The sequence below is a fragment of the Propithecus coquereli genome, unplaced genomic scaffold (assembly GCF_000956105.1).
Source record: "Propithecus coquereli isolate 6110/MARCELLA unplaced genomic scaffold, Pcoq_1.0 Scaffold210, whole genome shotgun sequence".
NCBI lineage: Eukaryota > Metazoa > Chordata > Mammalia > Primates > Indriidae > Propithecus > Propithecus coquereli.
In genome coordinates this window covers 1392745-1410129 of record NW_012146079.1, presented here as the reverse complement: position 1 = coordinate 1410129, position 17385 = coordinate 1392745, and the positions used below count along the sequence as shown (strand labels likewise).

At 37.1% G+C, this 17385-nt stretch overlaps 2 protein-coding genes across 2 annotated transcripts in view; both read left to right on the top strand.

Moving 5' to 3' along the window:
• OPN3 (opsin 3) overlaps nucleotides 1-17385 on the top strand; it is a 34931-nt gene that overhangs the window by 3741 nt on the left and 13805 nt on the right. The window lies entirely within an intron of this gene.
• On the top strand, nucleotides 1342-5038 carry CHML (choroideremia-like (Rab escort protein 2)). The gene has a single exon (XM_012644390.1). It carries the CDS (start codon nucleotides 1367-1369, stop codon nucleotides 3332-3334), a length of 1968 nt encoding a protein of 655 aa, XP_012499844.1. The 5' UTR covers nucleotides 1342-1366; the 3' UTR covers nucleotides 3335-5038.

Sequence of the window (17385 nt, the reverse complement as noted above, 5' to 3'; positions counted from 1 at the left end):
TAGCTTACTCTTATAAAACACACTATACATATGATAAAGTACACAGTGTACTTTATATGTACATTCATATAAAGATTTTTTATAATTAGATTTTTCTCAATGTGCCTATTCTTTTTTTTTTTTTTTTTTTTTTGAGACAGAGTCTCACTTTGATACCCTGGCTAGAGTGAGTGCCATGGCGTCAGCCTAGCTCACAGCAACCTCAGACTCCTGGGCTCAAGCAATCCTACTGCCTCAGCCTCCCAAGTAGCTGGGACTACAGGCATGCGCCACCATGCCTGGCTAATTTTTTCTATATATTTTTAGCTGTCCAATTAATTTCTTTCTATTTTCTTGCTCAGGCTGGTCTCGAACTCCTGAGCTCAAACAATCCGCCCGCCTCGGCCTCCCAGAGTGCTAGGATTACAGGCGTGAGCCACTGCACCCGGCCGTGCCTATTCTTTTATGTACCTAAATATTTTGAAATGCCGGTTGTTTTACTGAATTAATCCTTTTGTAGTAATCTGACTGGTTAACTCAGTAGAAATAGTCTCATGTTGCTACCATGAGGTCCTAAGGGTGGTTGGGACGTGGAAAGGTCTGCTATTCGGCTGTTCTGGAATCACTCGAAGACTGTATTGCCCACAGGAATATTTCTAATCATGGCAGCATGCACATAGTATATAGTCTGTTTCCATAAACATAGTGGAGTGACACATTTCTTTTAGTCAGAGCTCACAGAGGTGTATAGTTTTATTCAAATATCAATTTACTTAAAAAGAGAATTGTATTATGTTAATTTTTCTTTATTTTTATGGGACATCATTATGTCAGTCCTTTATTACTGTATTGCCTGATTTTGGATGAGAGTTATATCTCTATTGTTCATTTTCAAAAAATTAGAAAATATGTGAGAAAGCATTTATGATTTATTTTAGTAGAGGTTTATATCCAAATGACAAATTGGGATCCAAAGGATTGTAATTGCTGTTGAATGAAATTACTTTTATATTGTTTACAGTTGTATTCTTTCTTGAATTTTCTTCTTTCAGAGAAGAGTTCCGGTCACAAATGCATATATGATGCATTTTGACATTTACTGCTAAGATGAAATGCAGAAATGAAACCAGACATCCATTTTAGTGTTCTCAGATGTGATTAGATGTACTTTCTCATGTTTTTATGCCACTGACTTATAAGAAAAAAATATTTTAAAAGGGTCGCAGTTTAGCAGCTAGGACCTACAACCTCAGTGCTTGTGGGATGAACTGGAAGATCACAAGGAGAAATTTTATTACACCATAATCATACCTCAGCTGAGTCCTCAGCTTAGATTCATACGCATTTCCTTCATCGGCAGTTGTCACCAGACGCTTTACATCGTAGGATGGCGGACAGTCTACCCACAGAATTTGATGTGGTTATAATAGGGACAGGTTTGCCTGAATCCATCCTTGCAGCTGCATGTTCAAGAAGTGGTCAGAGGGTTCTGCATATTGACTCAAGAAGTTACTATGGAGGAAACTGGGCTAGTTTCAGCTTTTCAGGATTGTTATCCTGGTTGAAGGAATATCAACAAAACAGTGATGTTGGGGAAGAAAGTACTGCTGCCTGGCAAGAACTGATTCATGAGACAGAAGAAGCCATCGCTCTTCGCAAGAAGGATGAAACCATTCAACACGCAGAAGTTTTTTGTTATGCCAGTCAGGATGTGGAGGACAATGTTGAAGAGATTGGTGCTCTGCAGAAAAGTCCTTCCTCAGTGGCATCTAGTACTCTCACTGAATTTCTGGATTCTGCATCCTTGCCTGAAGAAAAGCACTCATCATATTTTACTGGCTACGAAATGGCTGCCAAACACCCTCAGAAAAGTGATAGAGAGATTGCACTAGAAGTAACTGATGTAGAGGAATCGTTGGAGGAAGGAAAGGACTGCGGAGGTAAAACTTGTATATATACTGTTTCAGAGGGAGATAAAGATGAAAACAAACCTACAGCAGAAGACAACACTGATCAGCCAAAGAAAAGTAGGATTACTTACTCTCAAATAGTTAAAGAAGGCAGGAGGTTTAATATTGATTTGGTATCAAAGCTGCTGTATTCTCAAGGATTGCTAATTGATCTTTTAATCAAATCAAATGTTAGCCGTTATGCAGAATTTAAAAATGTCACTAGGATTCTTGCATTTCGGGAAGGAAAGGTAGAACAGGTGCCTTGTTCCAGAGCAGATGTCTTTAATAGCAAGGAACTCACTATGGTGGAAAAGAGGATGCTAATGAAATTTCTCACATTTTGTTTAGACTATGAACACCATCCTGATGAATACGAAGCTTTCAAGCAGTGTTCATTTTCAGAGTACTTAAAAACTAAAAAATTAACTCCCAACCTCCAACATTTTGTACTGCACTCAATTGCAATGACATCAGAATCATCTTGCACTACAATCGATGGCCTTAAAGCAACAAAAAACTTCCTTCAGTGTCTTGGACGATTTGGTAACACTCCCTTTTTATTTCCTTTATATGGCCAAGGAGAAATTCCCCAGTGTTTCTGCAGGATGTGTGCAGTTTTTGGTGGAATTTATTGTCTTCGCCATAAAGTACAATGCTTTGTAGTTGACAAAGAATCTGGACGATGTAAAGCAATTATAGATCACTTTGGTCAAAGAATAAATGCTAAATATTTTATTGTAGAGGATAGTTACCTTTCTGAGGACACCTGCTCAAATGTGCAGTATAAGCAGATCTCTAGGGCAGTGCTCATTACAGATCAGTCTGTGCTAAAGACAGATTCAGATCAGCAGATTTCCATTTTGATAGTGCCTCCAGCAGAACCAGGAGCTTGTGCCGTTCGGGTCACAGAATTATGTTCTTCAACCATGACGTGCATGAAAGACTCCTATCTGGTACATCTGACGTGTTCCTCTTCTAAAACAGCGAGAGAAGACTTAGAATCAGTGGTGAAGAAATTATTCACCCCAGATACTGAAGCAGAAATAGATAAGGAAGAACTTACAAAGCCAAGAATCTTGTGGGCTCTTTATTTTAATATGAGAGATTCCTCGGGAATCAGCCGAAGCTCATATAACGGCTTGCCTGCCAATGTGTATGTCTGCTCTGGGCCTGATAGTGGACTGGGAAACGAGCACGCGGTTAAGCAAGCTGAAACACTTTTCCGGGAGATCTTTCCGAGTGAAGAATTCTGCCCCCCACCTCCAAATCCAGAGGACATTATCTTTGATGGTGATGATAAACAATCAGACACTCCTGGAACCAATAATATAATAATGGCCAAGCCAGAATCCTCCGAGGAAAGCAAAAACCTAGAAAGCCCCGGGAAGCACCTTCAAAATTAGAAAAAAACAAACTGGAAATGCTACTTTGGGCATTCATCCTGGCATCTGAATATTCTCATTTAAAGGACAGTATCCCGTATGAGTAATTAGAAGTGGTTGTTTGATGAATTCTATGCAGATATTGTCTTTAACTCTATTTGAGACATTCAGCATTGGATGTCTTTGTTAACCTGTAACTGATTCATTGGTTATTGGACACTTTGTTTCAGAATGGTCTCCATGATCCAGAATCTTAAAACAGAATTAGCTTTATTTTAGGTATTGGGTCTATATGTGAGGGTTCCATATTAGCAACTTTGCTTAAAGGAAGATAATATTATATCTGCTAATGATCTTCAGATTTTATTATTGTCTACAGAATAATTAATAATATCTAAGGAATATTAATTACTTTTTCAGGTATTACAGTTGCTACCACCTCTGAATAGTGAAACACACACAAATAGTAAGTTATGTGTGTCTTTTGTATATAATATAAACATGTAGACATGGTGGTAGGAATAGCACCTAATACAAGTGCCAATATGATAAAATACATATATAGATGAAAAGATTGTTAAAAAATTAGCTTTGCATGATCCTTTATTCTTTGTGACAGTTTGATGTTTATAAGACATTTTGCAGTTTAATTCACCTACTTGACCCTTGTAACCGGTGAGGCAATGACACCACCACAGTCTTGCACTTTACAAGAGTTGGAGTTCAACTAGCAGTTAAAAAGCTTATTTTGGGGAGTTTTGTGCCAAAGAAAGTCTAAAGGATAGGATTAATTCTCTATTAATACTTCACCTATAAGGAAAGAACTTCCAACAAGTAACTCAGGCCAAAAGGAAAAATAAAGTGCCCCAGGAAAAGATACTTCAGAATGACTGTTGTGAAATTCCTAAGGAGAAACTGAATGAGGAATTTTTAACCTGGGATTACAGATGGTTTAAAAACCCTTTGTGAATAGGTTACCCAGCTCTCTAAGTGAGGGTGAAACCTATGTTGGCTCTACCGCTTTAGTTAGTGACGTTAACTACAACTGATAGGAGTGAATCAAAGTGGGATTTACTACATCCCTTTTGTTTTGTCTCAGCCCACAAATACTGAGGTAACCTTCATAATCACTTCTACTTCTTGGCTGCTTGTTTATTTATTTATTTATTTTTTTGAAATCCAGCCCACTCCAGAACAATACTTCCGAACCTCTTGGCTGTTTAATCTAGAGGGTTGAAACTTTTTTCTCCCGGACCCACCAGAAGCCATAAAACTGGTTGTACTCCAGTGGTGAAAACCTGCAGAGCTGTCAGAAGAGCTGAACTTCCTCTTCCTTTAGCTGTGTATCCATTTTCAGACAGAATGGTGAAGCTCTTCATGCTGGCTTTTGTCCAGTAACACAGCATTTATTTTGTGGACTTAATATCGTGCTTTCTTTTTACAGTTTCTCAACAGTCCTGTGAAGCAGATATCATAGCGTACACTTTCAAAGAGGAAATAGAGAATTATTAATAATTTGTTGAGAGTCTGGTGTGTGGAAGAGCCAACATTAGAACCCAGGCTTTCGTGATTCTAAAACCCTTGATGTTTCCCCTTATGTTCACTGTTAGAAGAATGTAGGCACGGTCGGAGAAGGGAACGGTGTCCATGAAAATCAGTCTAGCATTGCTGGGGAAGAAAAGCAGGCAGATACTGGTCTTGCAGCTTGATATTGAATCAGAGAAATGTGAATATTAAAATTAATTAAAAATATATTTTAGAGCATGGATCTCACTGAAGCAGAATTTGGCTAAGTTTTAACAAAATAATGCTCTTCAATAACATCTTTTGATCTAAAGATTGAGTTATAAAATACAGATGTTTCTAGGCCAAACTATGTTCTGAATGTAGTCTTTGTTGCTTTTCTAAAAATGAGGAAAATAGGACAGATTTAGGTAATTGACAGCTTAAAGTAGAAAAGTTGTGTATTGGCATTAATATTTACGTTTTTTGAATGTAGTAAAGTGGGAGAATCCTAGTTTAAATCTGTCAAAACAACTGAAATGCTTGAAATAGACCTATAAAATAGTAATTAAAATGAAAAGAAGTTAAGATGATAAATAAAATAGAGTTGATGGTAATCCAGATCTACTGAAAAGTTTTCCAGTATCACCGATTATTTATAAGTAATTGAGGAAAGAAACAAAAGGTGGTTTGCTTCATGTAGTGGAAATAGGAAAAAAAGTGACAGACTAGTCCAAAATAAGTGTTGGTTTAAAATCAACAAAATGAAAATATTACTTTTTTAAATAAATGCAAAATAAGTGGGAAATGAGAAGATTACAACCAATAAAAAGCACTTAAAAATTTAAGGATATTGTAATCTTGTATAATTTTTTTACAAGTTGGAATTTGACCCTAATGGGCTTATTGGTGAACTTTTTCAAATGTTCAAAGAATAAGTAATATCTGTGTATCATGAAAGACAATATGCTTCTCATTGCATTTTGAGGCAAATACTGCCTCAGTACTAAAAACCAAAACATTTTAAAAAGGGTCTTGACAGAGCAAAATGCAAAATAAAATATTGGCAGACAGTACAGCAACAAATAAAAACGATTACTGTCACTCAAGATTATAAGGCCAGTACTCAACAGAACAACCATTAAATAAACATCGATAGAACAAAAGTAAAAACCCAAAACATTAATTACAGGTAACTTTTTAAAAATTCATCATTCATCTTTGATTTAATCACCTCTGGTAATGATTTCCTAGGTTTCTTGCAGTCTGATGAATAATTACTTAAAACTAAGAAGTAATTTATTCCTATTGGGAAAACATAGAAAACATTTCTTAAGCAAAACTAAACAATGTTGGCATCATTTTTATTTATGCTGAAGAAACTTGTCATTGCAATAAAAACGAGCATTCACAAAATGAGGAAGATAAAGCAGCACAAATGTTCTCCATTAACGTGTCTTTATGACTAGACCTGTAGTATCATATAAATGTATTAACAATAAAAGACTAATTCAGAAAGTTGCAAGGATATACAGTTTTTAAAAATCTCATTTCTAGATTGTAACAGTGACAACTGCAATTTAAAGTGGATATTAATAAAGTTACGCAACTGTATTGGGATAAATTAAGAAAGATGCCTAAATAGAAGTAGGTTTCAGGAACTAAACTTTAAAAATGAGCGAACTGCTAGGAGAGACATCCTGGTGTAAGGGAAATGTAATAAATGGGGAATCCTCTGAAAACCAGAATTACAGTCCTCGCTTCATTACTCCCGTGGTATAGTCTTGAGAAAATCACTCCCGGCTTCCATTTCACCGTCCACGAAATAGAAATAATACTTCACAGAATAATTGTGAGGATTAACTTAGATAATGTTTATGAAATCACATCCAAAGGAACAGCAATGTGTGGCATTAATATGTATTAACAGATTTACTACGATTCCATTTAAAATTCCATCTGTATGCTTTATGTAATTTGAGATAATTGTGATAAATTATTTAGGAAAGTAAGCAAACAAAGGTAGTTGTATGTTTTTTTCAACTTAGAGGAGAAAACTGGAGCCTTGCCCTTCAATTCCTTGAAACATGCTGTTAAGCAACTTTTCTAAATATTCTGTGGTGCTGAGTAGAAAGTTTAACTAAAACTAATTGGAAAGAAAAATATTTAATAACTGTTGGTGGAAAGCAGCAGTTATTTAATAACATAGCTGGATATCAGTATGGAAAAAGATACTCGGTCCGCTTTACTGTGATACTACAATTTATTCCAGATGAATTAAAATGTTAAGTATAAAATAGTGATGCCAGTAGCGATACAAAGGAACTTCATGTCTATTGACGAGGTGGAACAACTAAGAGAAAAATGAAAAATGTGTGCTAAATAGGAAAAAGACAAAACAAGATGATGGAATTTTTAAAAAGCTATTTGCATTATACGTGGATAAAGTGCTTAATACCTTTTAAAAAGTGGATGCATATCCATAAAGCTTTCTACTCTTTCCTAGGCAGGTTTATAAAGGGATAGTGTACAAAGGAAAAGATACAAATAAAAATCAATTCTTAGAATCGTATTCAAATTTCCTAATACTAAAAATACAAATTGAAACAATTTTGACTTAGTTCATGCTATTATATTAGCAAAATTCTTTAAATTCTCTATGTCCTCATCCTCATAGTATTGTATATTAGTATTCTTTTTAAAGAACTATTTAGAAGACTATAAAAAGAGCTCTATAACCTATCTATCTTTTGACACGCTAACTTACTTTGAGTAGCATATGCCTAGGAAAATATTTAAAAGAAAAACTATTTGTACAAAGATGTTTCTAGCATTCCATTCATATGAGTTTAAGAAAAAAAAAAGCCCAACAACTGGGAAATGGATAAGTAAATTTTGGTGTATTGTTACTGCTATCAGACTGTTATATAGCCGTTAAACAATATTGATACATGTAAAATTGTATGTAAAAATGGTTAAGTGAGACTGAGAAATGTTCATTAGAACATAAATTACCATGTTAACTGATTATATTTGTGTAAAAATTTAGGTCTCTACATTGAAAAGAGTCAGAAGACAACATATATGTAATTAATTGCAGTTTAACATTAGGGGTTATTTTTTTCTGTAAAATATTAATGTGTGCAATAAAAAATAAAAGATTAACTGTAAAGTGGCTTACTGAATTGGTGATAAAATTACTGATTTCTTAGAAACTTCTGAAATTCTTTTTGAAATTAAAATTATACATTTCTAGATGTTAAAGTCAAAAAAGATAATCTCCAAAAATGTGTGGCAGAAAGTTTCACACATCTTGGTGGGAAGGAATTCTTGGTCAAGATGGACTTTGTGTGTTGTTTGCCCAGCATTAGGGAATAATAATAGAAATAGTAGCAATGCATCCATGACATCAGCATGAAGACATTACATACTAATTAAAGTATGGCCCTAGGTCCCAGAACACACATGACATTTTGGAGCTTCGGAGGCCAGGGAGATGAAAGTTGAATTCATAGATGTGACCAAGCCCTGTCCAGAGATGGGTTTGCAGAGAAAGCTGTGCTAAGGACACCTGTCTCAGGGAGCTGAGGTTGTGGCTGACCCTTCCTTCCAGTTAGCCTGAGAGATGCAAATCAAAGTGATTTGATTAGCAAACAACAGTTAAACACCTACTGCAGGTTATGAATTGGCATTATCCTGGGGATTAGAAATATAAAAATGAATAAGACAAGTTCTCTACCTGACAAATATTCTGCTGAAACATTTACCTTAAGGTAAGGTACCTTTTTACCTTAATGAGCACTTAAGACATTTTCTACCCATCACACGCCCACAGCTAACTAACTACTAGTACTCCTCTCCCCGCAAAAGAAAAGAAACAAAAGATAAATCTCTGCCTTGTGCATGGCCTTCCTTTTTAAAGGGTGCCAAAACTTTTTATTACACAGTTGAAAGCAAGTGGCTTAAAGGTTAAAAGCTGGATAATTTAACACTTTCTGATATCTACTTAAGCTAACTTTCAGTTAAGTTTCTCACATTAATCGGAAGCTTTCTCTCTTGCCTGGGGAAGGATCCAAGAGGGGGTCCTAGAGAGGAGGTCCAGAAGCCCAAGGCACTGAGGGTTTAAGGAGGAGGAAGTGTAAAGAAATCAAAGTGAGAGAAGCAGGTGATAAGCTTCAAGACCAAGAAATTCTGATTAGGATTAATCTTACTTTCCTTCATCTTGGTGGATCAAGTCGAAGTCGTGCTCCTGTTGCACTGAGGTAGCTGCTTCCTCTTTGAAGATTTTTAAATTTTTATTTTAGTATTTTTAATTTTTACCTTCATTATAAAGAGGGATTGTTTCCAGTATAGTTCTTCTCCTTTTTTTTTTTTAACCAACAACCAAATCTATTCACATTGTCAACAGCAGGGGATGCAGGAACTCCAGCTTTCTATAAGGTATGGACAACAGTACAGAGGCTGAATGATTCCACTGAAAGAATTTGTAACTTGAATATTATGACAGCAGTTTTGCTACAGCATCCGTAGGAATGCTTTTCTCCTGACAGCTACGTTTTCATATGTGATCCTCAGGATAACTATGTAAGGTAAGAGAGGGCAGGTATTTGTACCCATTTTGTAGATAAGACCTGGAGGAATTAAGCGACTTGTCTGAACTCACTCCCAGTAAGTATTTAGATCCATTAATAAGAATTGAAATGCTGCTGTTCCGCTTTGCCTCCCTTTCAAGAGAATGATTTATTGCATGTAGGAGTGTATAACACATAAATCATTATTTAAAAAGTGGTGGCTTCTAAAATTTCAGAGTACATTTACTTTTCAGCAAATAACAAAATAATCCTATAAATTAAAACGAGTAATTAAGGTGGGTTTGAAAAAAGAGAAGGGAGTTGATTATTTAAACGCCTAAAATTAAAACAAACTATCCTGATATTTATGCCAGGAGCTTTATTTCTTTATATGTAGTATCTTTATTAGTTCCTGCTTTTGTCCTATGGTTTTGACATTTGCTTGTTGCTATATATGTATTTAACCCTAATACACTCTGCGAACAACTGTTTAATATTGATAAAGGCATACACATGAGAATGACTTTGGATTCAGAGGTGCAGGATTGACAAAGTGTAGCAGGAAGATGAATACCTATTTCTAGCTCAGTCAGGAGGAGATAACATCTTTGAGCATTTTATAGTTTTAAAGAAATAAAATCCTTGGGGATGCCGGTGCTGTGGGTTTTATGCCAGTTCTTTTTATTACACATCATATAATTAAAGCCCTTCATTTTGTTTGAGGCTTTTCTTCCTTTATTTGTTCATCTCTTATATTTAAAAATAAGAACAAGAATATCACTAATCCAGTATGGGGCAAGTATTTTCACATCATTATACGTTAATTTTATTATATTTGTAAGTTTATAAAGTTTTTGTAACAATTTCAGTATTTTTATCACCCATTAATGAAGAAATTTTGGAGAAATGTACTGTCTGAGGAAGCCAGGAATCTTGTTTTTAGGCCACTAATAATACAATTGTTAATTTCCTAAAATGATTTGAGTGAAATTTTATAGAAAAATGAGCTGTATGTCCTCTGGTCTTATTTTATGACTGCATAGCATTATTTATAATGCCCCCTGCTATTGAGACATAAATGCTTATCAAAAGAAAAAAGCAAACGATGAGAACTAAACTGGAAATAGTTTGTCATGAGATTGTAATCTCCTTTAAAACAAAGTCTGCGTTCTGTGCTTCTGCGTCCCCTACAGTTTCTTGCATATCACAGGCACGGAAAAAAAGATTTGCTAATCGAAAGACCAACTAGTAGTTTCCAGTGGCTCTTTTCTCCCTTATCATCCTGTTACCTTCCTCACCTCCTTCGAGGTTCCAGCATGAGGAAGGAGAACCACTGGGGTCCAGCTCTGGAAAATGTATCACAGTCACAGTCCTGCCTCCTTGTCATATTAGTACAGGGGATTTGTTTTAGGATAAGCCTATGCGAATCAATAAGGCTACTTAAAAAGACTGCATATTTAATCTAATCAATCTATAAGATGTTCCATCCAATAATTTTACTGATTTTCTCCCATTAGAGCAGTGGTTCTGAAACCAGGGTGTTTTGCCCTTCAGGAGACATTTAGCAATGCCTGGAGACATTTTGGTTGTCACAACTGGGAAGGGCGTGCTACTGGCATCTAGCGGGCACAGGGCAGGGGTGCTGCTCAACATCCTAGAATGCACAAGATGGCCCCCTCATAACAAAGAATTCTCCAGCCCCAAATGTCAATAGTGCCAAGGCTGAGAAACTCTGCATGAGAGTAAGCAAAAGTCTGAATATTCATAATGAATTTATTTTCCTTTCATGCTCTGCACTCCTACCTCTTTCTCTCAAGATTTCTGACTCCGTACGTGCTTCCTCAGCAGCGTCATTGTGGATAGGAACTACTGTCTTTGCTGCTTCCATATTTATCCCCCACTCCCTTCTCCCTTCTGGAGGTGTATGGCAACTTAAACTCCAAAACGAAAAGAGAATTAGGGAATATTTCTCATCCTGCCTCAATTGTCAGGTATAGATTACAATTTTTGTGAATTTTTGGTTTTTTTTTAATGCATTCATTTCATCCAGAAATGTAATTCCTCTGCAAAGCAATTATCGATATGAGAGGATATCTTTCTATACACTGTAAACAATTATCTCAAAATCAATGTAAAAATATTTTAGCATACTTGTTTTTGAAGGGGTGCTTTTCACTTGACAGACTATTGGCAAATTAATCAAATTGCATGCATATAACAATATCCTAGGAGTTTCAGAGGAGCCAATGCAAGACTAAATAAGCCATCTATAATCGATTTGTACTCACATTTGCACTCACTGGTGCTTCACCAAGCAGTGGGGTAGTACAGCAGCTTGGCATTCTGTAGACGGATGTTAACTATAGAAAACAGTTAACCTAACTGTAATGGAATGAGTCAGTATTAATGCAGATAAGAACCTTAACTAGATTACACTGCGAAGTGGAGCATAGGATTCAATACAATTGAACATTTATTGAGCATGGACGGTGTCCCAGTTTCTGTGCTAGACTCTGGGAAAAGAGAGATGATAGTTGTAACTAACACTGAGCGCTTACTGAATGCCAAGCACTACTCTATGCGGTGCTACGTTTGTTTTATTTAATCCTCGTAACAACCCAACTGGGTAGGTACTTTTATTATCCCCGTTTTGCAGATGGGGAAACAGACATGGTGAAGACAAAAAACTTGACCAAGATCACTCCGCCGGTAAGTGGTAGAAGCGGGCCTCAAACCCAGGCAGTTTCCATCCATCGCTCACATGCTTTGACTGAAATGTGATGGGGTGTCTTCAGAGAGGTGTCAGATGAAGTCCAGGAACACAAGTAACTACTTACGTGCCAGGAACTGTTCTGACTTCTTCACGTATTTTATCTCAATTTTTAAAACAACCCTTTGAGGTAGGTATTAACATTTCCATGTGTAGATAAAAAATAAGGCTCAGGAACTTTCTCAAAGTCACAGAATTGGAAAGTAGTGGAACTCTCAGTCCATTGGGGCTGACAGTGATGCACAATTAGCTGCTGCATTAATCAGGCTGTGATAATTTCTGTGATATAGGTACAGATAAATTTTAACAGATGCACAGAGATTTTAAATCTGATTAGGGAAGTCTGGGAGTGCTTCACCAAAGAAAAGGTGTTTGTGCTGGGCCCTGAAGGTTGAGAAGGATTTCCACGGGCTGAGATGAGGAATGACATCCCGTGAGCACAAAGGCATGGCGGCATGGAGGATGCGGTCTGCGTGGCTTGAGTGTGGAGCATCTGAACTGGTGAGGAGAGGGGCTCAGGTGGGGTAGAACCCAAAGTGTCAGTGGCCCTGAGTAGCTTGCTAACTCAGGTTGGGACTTCTGTTCCGTGGATAATGAGGCATGGTGGAAGGTTTTTCTAGATAAGACTTAATGTTTTAGAGGTTAGCATGGCAGCAGTGTGGAGGAGGCTGGGAAGAAGGTACGGAGACTGGATCCGGTAACTGCTAAGGAGGAAGGATGTGATGAAGTCTGGATAGGGCAGGGTGAGGGGAGTGAAAGAGGCAGAGAACAATTTGGAGATACAGGGCCTGGAGAATACCTGTGTCACAATATCTGTGTCAGTCCATCATTTGACAGCCTTGCCACCATCTCCAACTGTCCCTCGACTTGTGACTGCCTCTCTCTACTCTTTCTCTAAAGAGCCAATCTTCTGATTGCCTACCACTTGCTACTTCCGTATCCTCAATTAATTTTATTTTATTAAATATTTTAACAGTTTTTACGTACAGAAAAGTACAAAGGATAATACAATAAGTGTTCATGTATCTATTATACCACACCCAAGTTCACACTTGTTCCAAGACTGCTCCATGAGGTGCTATATCCCTTTGCTTCTTGGTTGGGGCAGCCAGGTCTAGACTGGGGAAGCCAGAGCCTCCAGGGTCCAGTCCACAGAGGTGCAGGTGCAGGTCGGTCCTGCATGTAGGTCCGTGGTGGTGGTTATGGTGGCAGCAGCTGGAGCCACCAGCTGTTCTATAGAACAGTTAGAACTAACTATAGTTCTAACTATAGTCTTAGAACCACCATTGCTGGGAAGCAAAGCAAATGGTCAAGACCCACCGTTGGGAGTGGGGGCTTGTGAGTTGGGTAAAGGAGATGGCAGGTAAACTGAGTCCAGTCTATGATATTCCAGTATTTGGTGCACAAGAAGATGACAAAGGCCACACAAAGAAAAAAATAAGGTAGGGCTAAGTGACTGCCATAGTTCTCCATGAGTGCAGTTGCATTAGGATTAGAATTTAGAAACCTTATTTCCTGACAAGTGTTTCCATCCGACTGTTTTCCAGCCTTTGTCTCCACTGTACTTAACGTCTGTGGCTCTTCCAAACCATAAGTAATACCACAGAGAAGTTGCTTTATGTTCAAACTTTTCTTTCCCACTTGACCTGTAGACTCTAGTCACAATGGATGCTTCCTGGGTCTCATAGTGTAACAATTACCCATTTTTTCCCCCATTGTTAACCATCTTGTTCAATATCCTTTTCTGACAAGCCTAGATATAAAATACGGAATAAATTCTAATGAGGCCCTGTTTCCCTTGGTTATGGTGCATGGAATTAAGCAATTATTAGGGGAGGGAAAAAAAGCCTAAAAGTGTGTCAAATCAGAGGCAAGTCAAACAATCTAAATCAGAGATATCTGTGCAAATGGGATTATAGGCAGAAAAGAAGCCAAGCTTAAAGGCAGAGTAGTCGGAGACCAACGGGAGTGGATATTAAAAGAATCAAAGATAACAGAGGGGTGATGAGCCTGGAATGATTTCCAAGCTACTGTACAGTTACCCAAGGTTGCCCGGGAGGAGGAGATACACAGAGTGGACAAAGTCTATATGTTTTACCAACTGTATCAACAAGTATTTGGCAGGGGCCTCCCCTATAAAAAAAAGTCACCAGATTTAATGGAAAAAAATGCACTCCCCGTTCAGTGCATGTGAAATACCAGTGAAGTGCGTGTGAGTAAGCGCAATGGAAACAACAGTGCAGTCATCTTAAATTGTGGGCAGCCAGCCCCTGGGCCATGTCCCGCAGCCTGCTCTGTTGAATCACTGTCTTCTGGCCATTCACTGGGGGGACTCCTGGTTTCTAATGCACTGTTTGGGTGGCTATGTTTCCACACGACAGTCAAAAATAAATATCTGTTTAAACTGCTTACCTGAAATCATAATTTTTTAACCCATTGGAAGGGTTTTCACTTTTATGCTACGCTAGGTTTCCTTTGGAACTGAGTCTTTGTATACTAAACATGAAGAATATTAAACATTAACAACTTGGTTTGGGAACAAATAATAAAAACAAAGAATTTGATCAAGGGAAGGAAACAGATATGAAAAAAGGATTAATTGCCTAAAACGAATTTTCTGCTTTAATAGACATCCAGTAAATGCCTAAAAAATGCATAGTAAAAGCCAACCACCATTTTGGTGTTTTAGAGAACCACTTTTATTGATTAAATAGAAATTGCTCATTCCAACAGTTGAGCAAAGTTATTCAGATTAACATGGTCTTCTCTAATTTTCTCCAGAATTCTTCAGCTTAAAAAAAAAATTTGAGTTTAAAAAATGACCTCTTCTGATATCAAAAGTGGACATGGTTACAGAACATAGATAGTATGTAACAGATTAAATATGCTTTCGGTAGAGACTATATCACTAATATAAAATTTTTGATAATTCTCAAAGGCAAATTAGAAAATAAATATAGCATAGCGTGAACTTTAGAATCAGACTGTGCAATTTGAATCTTGGCTCTGTTATTTATTCTTTTGTTATTTATTAGCCTGTGATGAGTTTGCCTCAGTTTCCTCATCTGTAAAATGGGAATGATAATAATTTCTACATGTCCCACAGAGTTGTTGTGAGGATTAAATGAGATAACACAGATAAACTGCTTAGAATTCTATATACCATAGAAACACGTAGTATGCACTCTCTCTGTTAGTTGGCTGAAATTACCATTGTTAATTAAATAAAAAGGAGTGGGGAAACTTTCTCAACAAATAAGCCATGTCAACAAGATTTCAAAGAATTATTACTTGCTTAAGAGAACAAAGTTTTTCAGGCATATCAAAAGTACCGTTTTTCTTTAATGTTCAAATATGAGTAAAGGCCACTAATTAATAAAAGTAGCATCTTTATTAAGCAACCTTCACATCGTTTTGTGTCCATTAACCATCTGTGGACCAATGTAATTCCACTGCGTCTTTAAAAATTTCTACAAATCTATATACGTTTTTGAATGAACAAAGTTGGAATTTTCATTAGTTTGAGAAAATGTGCACCCACTTAGTTTGGAAGATTTTCCTATGTGATCACCCACTTGGCCAACTCTCAAAACAAGGCAGGTTTTTACAGTTGCCCCATTTTATAGGTAGAGAATTTGAAACACATCGAGTGATTTGTTCAAAATGCCCCAGAGAATCCCCGATGAAGTGAGTTATCTCCTAATCATCTTCCCTCCCGAATCGACTTCTCTCACATTTCCTTTGCAAGTCATTGCAATACCATCCATTCACTTACCTAAGCCAGGAACCCAAGCCTCCCTTTGATTCTTCTTCCTTCATTCCCACAACCAACAAAGATGCCCTTCCTTAACTTTGTGGGACCTTCCTCATCTCTCCTTCCCCAGTGCCACGAGGTTTCCCTATGACCAGCCTTGTCCCTCCCCACCGTCCTTTTTCCTCATTGCAGGCAAAGGGAACTTTCCATAAGGAAAATCTACAAAAGTAAAATCAAAAGAAAACAAAACAAAATTCTCCAGAATTGTACGACCATGATGGAAGTGTACAAAAATAGTTTAATGTCTCCTCGGAGCCCTTGGGATACATTCCAAACTCTTCCCAATGGCATTTGAGGGTCTTCCTGGGAGACTCCTTGGTCTTTGAAATCTCTCTTTGTAGAACTTTCTGCTTCTACTATTTTGAATTATTTTCAGGCACCCAAATGGTGCCAGCTCTGTCAGGTCTCTGTGTATTGACATAAGCTGTTCTTCCTTCCTGGGATAGGATTGGCAGCCCCTTCCCCCTCCTTGATTTTGCGTGGAGCAAGTGTACTTAATCTTTAAGACTCAGGTGGTGTCTGCATCCCACAGAAAATCTCCTGAATTGGATAGTCTTCCTCCTGCTATTAGACAGAGTTTCTTCTTCCACCCGCTTCTCTGAAGTGAGTTGTGCTCCTTGAAGGCAAGAACTATGTCATATTAACTCTTTTATCTAACAAATAGGGATTAACAGAGCTGGTCCAGGCAATACCTGTTCTAATCACATTATTTAGTGTGTTGTGAACTTGCTTACCCAGAGCTAGACCATTGAACTATAAATAAGCTATTCAATGTGGCCATCTAGTGGCCAAAGTAAAAATAACTTCATAGTTTGGTATTTGTACATAGTGACTCATCATGTATGTATCCACTTTGTGCCTTTTGCCTACTTTCTACCACTTAAAGCAATTTTGCTCACGTATATTCAGCTATTCAATAGTAATAATACCTTATGTATTACCATTTTACTAAACACATCCATATGCTCATTTACATTTAATACACACACATAAACACATCATGAGACAATATTTTGGTACTATTATCCCTATCTTACTAGTCAGCAAATTTAGATTCAGAATGTTAATTAATTTTCCCAGAGTCACATGGTAATTATGTAAAAAAAACCTGGAATTGATCCGAAGTTAGACTCCTTATTCGTTAGGCAAATATGGAAAAAACTGGAATTGAATCCAGGACTTTTGGCTTCAAACACATTCTCCTATTGTAGAATTTATCACATTGTTTTATAATTATTTATTTCTTTGTTTATAATCCATCTGTGTTTTCCCATTGCCTAACACAGTGCCTGACACACTGGATGTGTATATGATACATGTTTGATGATAAATGTCATAAATGATTGTATAATCATTAAGTTATATCACGAAGAACAGTTTGCCTCAAACTGGTGCACTGTATCATTGGCATATC

Coding starts and splice junctions, on each gene's coding strand:
- CHML (XM_012644390.1), top strand. CDS start 1,367: ATGGCGGACAGTCTACCCACAGAATTTGATGTGGTTATAATAGGGACA.